The 9,788-nt window shown below is 42.8% G+C and overlaps 2 protein-coding genes across 2 annotated transcripts; both read right to left on the reverse strand.

The window, feature by feature from the left end:
* Positions 1-104: 104 nt before the first annotated feature.
* asgr1a (asialoglycoprotein receptor 1a) lies at positions 105-5,212 on the reverse strand. Its single transcript, XM_023267981.3, has 8 exons — positions 5,046-5,212; positions 4,852-4,956; positions 3,063-3,152; positions 2,933-2,998; positions 2,768-2,860; positions 1,979-2,133; positions 1,761-1,870; positions 105-877 (listed from the first exon to the last, which is right to left on the reverse strand). The coding sequence occupies exons 1-8, from the start codon at positions 5,101-5,103 to the stop codon at positions 718-720; spliced, it is 837 nt and encodes a 278-aa protein (XP_023123749.2). The 5' UTR covers positions 5,104-5,212; the 3' UTR covers positions 105-717.
* A 149-nt stretch (positions 5,213-5,361) lies between these two features.
* On the reverse strand, positions 5,362-9,314 carry LOC111567094 (cytochrome b5 domain-containing protein 1). The gene is made up of 4 exons (XM_023267986.3): positions 9,074-9,314; positions 7,277-7,353; positions 6,770-6,988; positions 5,362-6,135 (listed from the first exon to the last, which is right to left on the reverse strand). The coding sequence occupies exons 1-4, from the start codon at positions 9,192-9,194 to the stop codon at positions 5,905-5,907; spliced, it is 648 nt and encodes a 215-aa protein (XP_023123754.1). The 5' UTR covers positions 9,195-9,314; the 3' UTR covers positions 5,362-5,904.
* Between the last annotated feature and the right edge of the window lie 474 nt (positions 9,315-9,788).

The following is a 9,788-nucleotide window of genomic DNA, read 5'->3' on the forward strand; positions in this document are numbered from 1 at the left end:
ATATTGTCACAACCACTTTTCTCGAGTCAGTAATCATCCTGTCAGGTTATCTGTGGACTGGATGGTGCTGCAGGTGTGTTCAGGTGATGAGGAACCGGTGGAGGTGAGTCTCACTGATGTTTATTACTTCATGGATCCCAGGATCAGAAAATACAACAAAGATCACTAAGTCTTGAGGATTAACAAGAGTACAGATCACTGGGGCATGGGGGGGACTGTCTGCTATGGATCAGACTACTTCCTGGTGTATGTAGGTGACGGTCTGCTGTGGATAAGACTATTTACTGGTGTATGTAGGTGACTGCTGTGGATCAGACTATTTGCTGGTGTATGTAGGTGACTGTCTGCTGTGGATCAGACTATTTGCTGGTGTATGTAGGTGACTGTCTGCTGTGGATCAGACTATTTGCTGGTGTATGTAGGTGACTGTCTGCTGTGGATCAGACTATTTGCTGGTGTATGTAGGTGACTGTCTGCTGTGGATCAGACTATTTGCTGGTGTATGTAGGTGACTGTCCACTGTGGATCAGACTATTTGCTGGTGTATGTAGGTGACTGTCCACTGTGGATCAGACTATTTGCTGGTGTATGTAGGCGACTGTCTGCTGTGGATCAGACTATTTGCTGGTGTATGTAGGTGACAGCCCATCATGGATCAGACTATTTGCTGGTGTATGTAAGTGACGGTCTGCTGTGGATCAGACTATTTGCTGGTGTTCAGCTGCTGCGCTGGCTGTGTTTCTGACAGACGTAGCGTAGCTTGCTGGAGCAGTGCAGGTCGTTGAGGCGTCCATCGAAGTGAAGATGAGCGCAGTCTTCGTCTCCGGGACCGAGACCGTGAGCCGTCCAGCTGTCCGGCTGACCCGGCTTCCAGCGCCTGGAAACACAAACAACACAAACAACACAAGCACAAGGTGAGAAGACTTTCAGTTCAGGCTTCCTTCTTCAGGATTCTTTGGGTTTTCTTCGAATGATGCATTTTGTCAGGTTTTAACCGTAATTCTGAAATTATTTGGGCCGTTTCTTAAAATATAAAACACTGTCAGTTCTTAACCTTGAGATTTAAATTAGCTATGGTCTTAATTTGAATATTTGACTGAACCTGAAGGTAGGAGTGGTAAGGAGAACATCGTCAGGTCGCCATCAGGCTGGCTGTTCCTACAAGGTCTAAAAGAACCAAACAAAGCTCCTGGATCAGCTCTGTTGGGCCTGAAGGTGATAAGGAGGTTGGGAGGATGGTCTAGTCATGGAGATTCCCAAAGAGGAGATACCTGAGAAGGCCAAGAAGCTAACTGGACTCCCTGGTCCCCTTCTACACAAAGACGCGGTGACCCATGAGAGGCTGGAGGGGGTTCAGTCTGCTGGGGCTGGATCTGACCAGCAGCTGAATCCTGGAGATTCACCACGTGGAACATTCTGGACTATCAGAGCAGCTTCAGGCTGAGGGTTTCCTTTGACCAGCTGGGACCATCAGGAAGTGGTTTTAGATCTCAGTGAGTCATGATGTTTGTGTTTGTTCTCTGGATCTGGATCTTCATGTCTCTGATCTACAGCTTCTGTTCTCACTGACCTCCTAAATGTTCATTGTTCTGTTTGTTCTCCATCTGATATCTCCACCCTCACCCCAACCGGTCGAGGCAGATATCTGCCTTCCCTGAGCCTGGTTCTGGTCTAATGGAGGTTTTCTTGTTCCTTCTCACCTTTGCTGACTGCTGCTAAAGGAAACTTTAGATTGCTGGGTTTTCTAACGAATGGCTCACCTCCGGTTCATCACGTAGGGCGTCTGGTTGACCCACTCCCACTTCCCCGTCCTCTCATCGGTCAGACCGATCCAGTAGAAGCTGCCTGAGGTGTGACGGGTCACAAAGTCCTGGTGGACAGACAGACAGACAGACAGACGGTTAACCGCTCTGTGTTTACAGTAGATGGATGTTGTCCAAACAGCTGAGACAGACAGACGACGGACGGATGGACTCACCCACTCCTCGTCGGTCAGGAGGATGGCCAGGTGGGACTCGTGTCCGTTGCACCAGTCTCTGGCATCGTCCCACGACAAAGCATCCTTGCTGAAGAGGTAACAGTTGGAGCTGAAGGCGTCCCAACCCAGAGGACAGCAGCCGTCCGCCGTTGACCCTGAGACAGATGGACAGACGGACAGGAGACAATCAGACAATCTTCTGGTTCTTCTGCCTTTCCAAAGACTGAAATCAGAGCTAGAACTCAGAGTCTGGACTTATTTGGAAGCTGAGGACACTTGGTGGACACGTGGACATCCCAGAACCTTTTAGACAATCATACTATTAAATGTTTTCAGGAGGTGAGAAAGTTTTGGCTAAATGAGGACATTTCTTCATAAAACAGAACGTTTTTAGACTGTGGACCGTTGGGGAAGAACCAGAAAATCTTGGACCACAAGGTCTGAAAGTCCCTCAAGTTTACAGACTTTGATTTAGTTTTTAGTTTTGGGACTTGGTTGGAACTGGTCATGGACTTGATCTAGGACTTTGTTTAGGCTGGTGTTAGACTGGTTAGACTGGTTTAAGATTAGTTTCACGCTGGTTTGATGGGTGCTATCATAGGATCCATGACCTGCCTCAGCTCCACTGATCATCTGGGAGTTGGGAGGAGTCAAGAACTTCAGACGGAGAAGCTTCAAACAGTGAACCAGCAGATGGTGCTGCTGAAGGTCCAAACATCTTCAGTCTGTGTGTTCAAACCCAAAACCTTGTTCTGGATCTGCTGTTCTAAAAGTCTGAGAAGAGTTTACCGTTGTTGATGAAGCGTTCGAGGGAACATTTGAGCGCTGCCACCGTCCTCTTGATGGAGTCGAGGGCTGAAAGCTGCTTCAAAGCCTCCGATACTGAAGGAACAAACAGATGGATGGTGAGTCATGAACAGTGGGGCAGCTCAGTGTTTCTGCAGAAGTTCTTACCCGACGTCAGCTGGTCCTTGTTGCTCTCCACAGCAAACTTGAGCCGCTGGACGTCTTTAGCTGCATCTGGAGCAGAGCGAGGACAGGTTAGAGCTGGCAGAGTTCAGAGCTGACAGGAAAGTTCTGGTACCTTTGGTGAGCTGCTGGGCGTCGCTCAGAGATTCACTCAGGTTGGAGACACTTTTCTCCACAGACCACAGTCGGCTCGACGTCCTGGCGTCTGAAAAACACCAGATATCTGACTGAGAATGTCATGTTTCACACGGGACACGTGGACTGGATGGTGCTGCAGGTGTGTTCAGGTGATGAGGAACAGGTGAAGGTGAGTCTCACTGATGTTTATTACTTCATGGATCCCAGTATCAGAAAATACAACAAAGATCACTAAGTCCTGAGGATTAACAAGAGTACAGATCACTGGGGCATGGGGGGGACTATTTACTGGTGTATGTACGTGACAGTCCATCATGGATCAGACTGTTTCCTGGTGTATGTATTCCTGGAATTTACTGGTATATATCGGTGACGTCTGTCATGGATAAGACTATTTCCCGTTATATGTAGGTGAGGGTCCACTGTGGATTAGATTATTTCTTGATTCATATGGGCAACAGAGTATTTCCTGGTGTGTAGGTGATAGTCCACCATGGATCAGACTATTTGCTGGTGTATGTAGGTGACTGTCTGCTGTGGATTAGACTATTTCATGATGTATATGGGCAAAAAACTATTTCTTGCTATAGGTGATAATCTACTGTGGATCAGGCTATTTCCTAGTGTATATCGGTGATGATCCACAATGGATGAGGCTATTTCCTGTGTATGTAGGTGACGGTACGTCGTGAATAAGACTATTTGCTGGTGTATGTACTGTCCACTGTGGATTAGACTATTATATGGGCAACAGACTATTTCTTGCTATATGTAGGTGACGGTGTATGTAGGTGATGGTACATCATAGATTAGACTATTTGCTGGTGTATGTAGGTGATGGTACGTTGTAGATAAGGCTATTTCCTGTGTATGTAGGTGGCGGTCTACTGTGGATCAGACTATTTCCTGATTGGAGACACATTTCTCCACGGACCATAGTCAGTTTGATGTCTTGTTGTCTGCACACATCAGATATCTGACCGTTAACGTGATGTTTCAGATACAGCAACACTGTCAGTCAGTACAACCCATATATGTCTCACATTTTCAGTTTAAAACTCAGAACTGCAGATGTTTAATAATTAACTGCTATTAAATATCAGAGTCCTCAGGTAGTTTTCACTGCCAGCTGCCAAAACCACAGAACAGGTTTTCATGACATCGTAAAATAAATGTCAGGTCATTTGGACTCATCACTTTACATCGTTTGGAAAAGTTTTTGGTCACATTAGAAAACTATTGAATCATTTTTCATCAGCGAGTAATTTTGGTCACAATGGAAAAAAAATTGTCACATTGTTCTTATCTGGAGGCTTTTAGACCAAATCTGCATCATTTGGACCAATCTGGAGTCAATCTGGGGTCAATCTGGAGTCAATCTGGATTCAACCTAGAGTCAATCTGGAGTCAATCTGGAATCAATCTGGATTCAATCTGGAGTTAATCTGGAATCAATCTGGAGTCAATCTGAAGTCAATCTAGAGATAATCTAGAGTTAATCTGGAGTCAATATGGAGTTAATCTAGTGTCAAACTGGGTGGATCTGGAGTCATTTTAGGCAAATTTGTATTAACATTGGACTTACTTCAGATGGTTTTGGAGAATGTTTCAGTAATTTTAGTCAGTTTTGGTCATACAGGAACGTTTCTCCACATTAAAATATTGTGATTCATCAGATTTCATGTTGGTCCAGTTCCAGGTCCAACATGTCGACCCTCAGCGGTCCCTAAAGTCATGAAACCTCAGTGAAGCCTGAGTCCACTCACTGCTGGCCGCCATGGCGATAATCAGGACGAGGACGAGCGTCGCCGCGGCAGCCGGAAACATCCAGCGTCTGTATCCGTGGACGGACAGGGCGACGGGCCGAGGCTCTGACGGACAGACGGACAACAGACAGACAGGTGGTGTGAGGTCACGGTGAGCTGCTTCCTGGTTCTGGTGTCCAGGTGTGTTCGGGTACCTTTGTTCCAGAAGGAGCTGCTGTCGTCCTCCACGTCGTCATGGTACTCAGTCGTCATGGCGATGTCTCCGCTCCGTCTTCTCGCAGACCGTCAACTGTCCAAACAGAGCCGCAGGTCGTCGGCCTCCAAACGCACTTTGAACTGGAAAACACCGAGTGTCCCGCTGTGTGTTTGTGTGTCTGAAGTTCAGTGTGGAGAGTTTTAACATCAACACAACGTTTACCGTCCAGCTGTTTGTCAGAGTAGTGTTAGGTGTGTGTCTGTTTGTGTCTCTTTGTGGTTGTTTTGTGTCTTTTTGTGGTTGTTTTGTGTCTCTTTGTGGTTGTGTTGTGTCTCTCTGTGGTTGCTTTGTGTCTCTTTGTGGTTGTTTTGTGTCTTTTTGTGGTTGTGTTGTGTCTCTTTGAGGTTGCGTTGTGCCTCTTTGTGGTTGTTTTGTGTCTCTCTGTGGTTGTGTTATTTTAAGGTCAGATATCTCTATTTGTGGCCAGTAGTGTTTTTCTTTTTTAGCTCTGTGCAACAACTGACAGCCTGATAAGTGAACAATAAGTGAACGAGTCATAAATGTAGAAACATTCCTGATAATACGTCATACATGTTTATAAATCACTCTACATCTTTTATTTTTGTGTGTCATTTCCTGCTTTATTGGTCATTTTTGTCTCATTCTGGTCATGTGTGTTTCATTTCGTTGGTTTTGTGTGTCGTATCTGTCCTATTGTTGTTGATTCTGTAGTTTGTGCTTCAGATGGAATCTTTCCATCTCATGTTGTAGACCAGCTGATCTCTGGTTGAGACCAAAAACGGAGCCCAGGCATCCGACTGATCGAGCTCATTGTTTATCTGTAACTAGTGATGACATCATCCCTCTGTGAGGTCATCACTGAAGTAAAGCAGCAGAGCGGGCGTGAACATGTCTCGGTCCAGCCTCAGCTCCTCCAGCTCCACGTCCTCATCCAGAACGTTGTTTTCCTCCAGTGTAAGGTTCAGGTCCAGAACCTCTCCGTTGTGTTTCCAGGTGTAGCTGTGAGCGTGAGCGTTGTAGCGCAGGTAACGCTGTCGGATCTCCTCCAGGGTCTCCTCACTGCACACCTGACGACACGACACGACGGGATATAAGACGACAACTCAACAACATGACACGACACAATGGCACAATGTCATGACATGATACGACATGAAATGATGCGACATGACATGACATATGATACGACATGATATGACATGGCATGACATGATATGACATTATACGATACGAGATGACATGACATGATATGACATGACATTATACAATACGAGATGACATGATATGGCATACGATACGAGATGACATGACATGATACGACATGACATGATATGACATGACATGATACGACATGATATGACATGATATGACATGACATGGCATGACGATACGACATGACATGATATGACATGACATTATACAATACGGCATGACATGATATGACATTATACGATACGAGATGACATGACATGATACGACATGACATGATATGACATGACATGATACGACATGATATGACATGATATGGCATGACATGATACGGCATGACATGATACGACATGACATGACACAACATGACATGACATTATACAATACGAGATGACACGACATGACATGATGAGACATGACAACATGACTGGCGTCCTATTGGAGGACACCAGTGGACTGCGTTACCCAGAGTGCACCTGTCCTCCAGCTCACCTCCAGCCGCTGCTCCTGGGATGTCAGCGTGTTGATGATCCGGATCCACCTGGTCTTGGAGGACAGCAGCCCCACCTGGTAGCTCTGGTCCTTCCACCAGGGCTCTCCGAAGTCGCTGGCCCAGTCGGAGCGAGGGCCGGCGGGGGGAACGTGGAGGAAGCGCCCCCTGGGGGTGTAGTACCTCTGACAGCAGGTCTGGAGGTCCACGTAGGTCCGGATCTGAGGGTTCAGGTCCAGATTCATTTATCACAGGTCAACAGGACAGGGTGTTTAGAACACGCTTTTACATCTTTTAGTGTTTTAATGTCCAGGTTTTACATCTTTTAGTGTTTTAATGTGCAGGTTTTACATGTTTCTGATGTTTTGGTGTCTTCCTAACCAGGTTTTTGACTTTTGAAGTCTCACTATCCCGGTATTTTAACTTCACAGTAACTTCTTTGATTAATTTCACTGTGGTTTTCCTTGATGTTTGTAGTTTTCTGAGGACAGTAGTTTGTTAGCGCTCACGTCTTTGGTCTCGGGGTCGAACCAGTAGCTAATGTCCTTCCCAGCAGCCTCCATGATGGGCAGCATCAGAACGTCTCCTGCAGACAGACAGCAGCGTTTAGAACATCAACACCATCACTGTCTCATATTTATGTCCTCCTTCAGGACAGCAGATCTCTGGAAGAAACAACACATTTTAATCCACATTTTCTGACCTTCTAGTTTTGTCCAGCAAACAGTTTAGATTTGAGTTTACCGTCATGATTAATAAAGACACAGAGAATATATTCACATTTTACCAGGTGGAACCAGGAAACAAACACAACTGCAGCATAAATAACAGAATAAATTACAGTTTGTTGTTGAAATGATGAATTTCTTACAGAAAAAACAAAAACTACTGAAGAAAACATAAGTGGAGCAACTAATTTTTAAAAAAAATTGTCGATTTGTGTAAAAAATAAATAAATAAATATGAGGATTTAGACCAAAATTAATTTAAAGAATAAAGAAATACTTTATTAAAGGATCTGTCTTCCATAATTAGTGTAAATTAAACTCATAACACCTAAAACAATCAGTTTGAATATGATGAATACATTGATTTTTAAATGTAATCAGCTTGATAACGTGTGTTTATGTTCCAGTTATTAATTAATAAAGACGACTATTATTATTGTCCTGTAAGAGCAACTGACAAGAAACTGATTTCTTCAGTTTCTATTGTCTATTTATATATAAATAGACATATTTCTACATATAATAAACATTTCTATACATAAATATGTCAGTTATCATCTATCTATCTATCTATCTATCTATCTATCTATCTATCTATCTATCTATCTATCTATCTATCTATCTATCTATCTATCTAAACACACATATATAATTAGATATATTTATGTATAAATATATCTATAATACATAAATTATAATATTTAAATTATACATTGTAATATTTGTATGTAAATAGACATGCATAATTATATATACAATGTCTATTTATATATGGGCTGTACAGTGGCGTAGTGGTTAGCACTTTCGCCTTGCAGCAAGAAGGTCCCTGGTTCACGTCCCGGCTTTCCCGGGATCTTTCTGCATGGAGTTTGCATGTTCTCCCTGTGCATGTGTGGGTTCTCTCCGGGTACTCCGGCTTCCTCCCACAGTCCAAAAAAAAATATGCTGAGGTTAATTGATTACTCTAAATTGCCCGTAGGTGTGAATGTGAGAGTGCTTGTTTGTCTCTGTATGTAGCCCTGTGACAGACTGGTGACCTGTCTAGGGTGTCCCCTGCCTTCACCTGAGTCAGCTGGGATAGACTCCAGCCCCCCCATGACCCTAGTGAGGATTAAGCGGTGTATAGATAATGGATGGATGGATGTCTATTTATATATGTATATATAATTAAAAATATTTAAATTTATATATAAATTCTAATATTTTAATAATAAATTATAATTTTTAAATTATAGCATTAATATATAAATTCTAATATTTATATATTAATTCTATAATGTTTAGAAATAAATATACATATCTATACATAAACTATAATATTTTAATTACAAATTATTATATTCATATATATATAGACATTTTAATATATAAATTAGAACATTTGTATGTAAAGTATAATATTTATATATGAATTATAATATTTCTTTCAGTGTTTTTAGACTGAATCGGTGTGTAAAAGAATAGCTGTTGTCTGAAAACATCTAAAGCTGCAGCTTCCCTTCAGGTAATATTAATGAATCCTAATTAAACAGGTTCCGGTTCTGTCCGGTTCTACCCGGTTCTGTCCGGTTCTCTCACCTCCGTGCCGGTCCATCAGCGGGCTCAGGTCGAACACTTTGCCCAGAAAAGACACCCAGAGGTCGGCTGCGGTGTTATGAGCCGCCACCTCGGAGGGAGTGAAGAACCTGGGTCTGTCCATGTCCGGTTCGGTCCGGTTCAGTCCGGTTCAGTTCGGTTCGGTCCTTTTCTACCGCGGAGAGACGGTCCGGTTCGGTACGGTTCAGTCCGGGTCTACGGCGGGGAGACAGTCCGGTGTGATGTTGACACGTTACTATGGTAACGAGGGGCGGAAGTGGGGGCGGGGCTTGTAGAGGTAAATAAATCTAAAATAAACGGATTTTAGCACTGATATTAATTATTGTCTGTTTATAAACATTTAAATTAAAAGATATAATGTTGTGGTTCAGGGTTTAAATGAAATGTTGAAGATACAGAAATTCATCATGTTTTTATTATAACAGTAGGAGCATTATTCACTGATTTTTATTTTTTATAAGAATTTATTTTTTTTCTCACAGATTTACTCTAATACCTAAAAATCACAGAAAAAACATTAATTTATATGTTAAGTAAAACTGCTAACAGTGTTCACATCAATAATCTGAGTTTTATAAACAGTAGCTGTTGAATTACGCCACTAACTGTATTTAAATCTGATTAAAATATCATTATTTTTACTAAAATTTGCTGTTTTTCAAATCATTTTTACTGATTTTCAGTGTGATAAAATTTA

Source organism: Amphiprion ocellaris, chromosome 23 (genome assembly GCF_022539595.1).
Source record: "Amphiprion ocellaris isolate individual 3 ecotype Okinawa chromosome 23, ASM2253959v1, whole genome shotgun sequence".
NCBI lineage: Eukaryota > Metazoa > Chordata > Actinopteri > Pomacentridae > Amphiprion > Amphiprion ocellaris.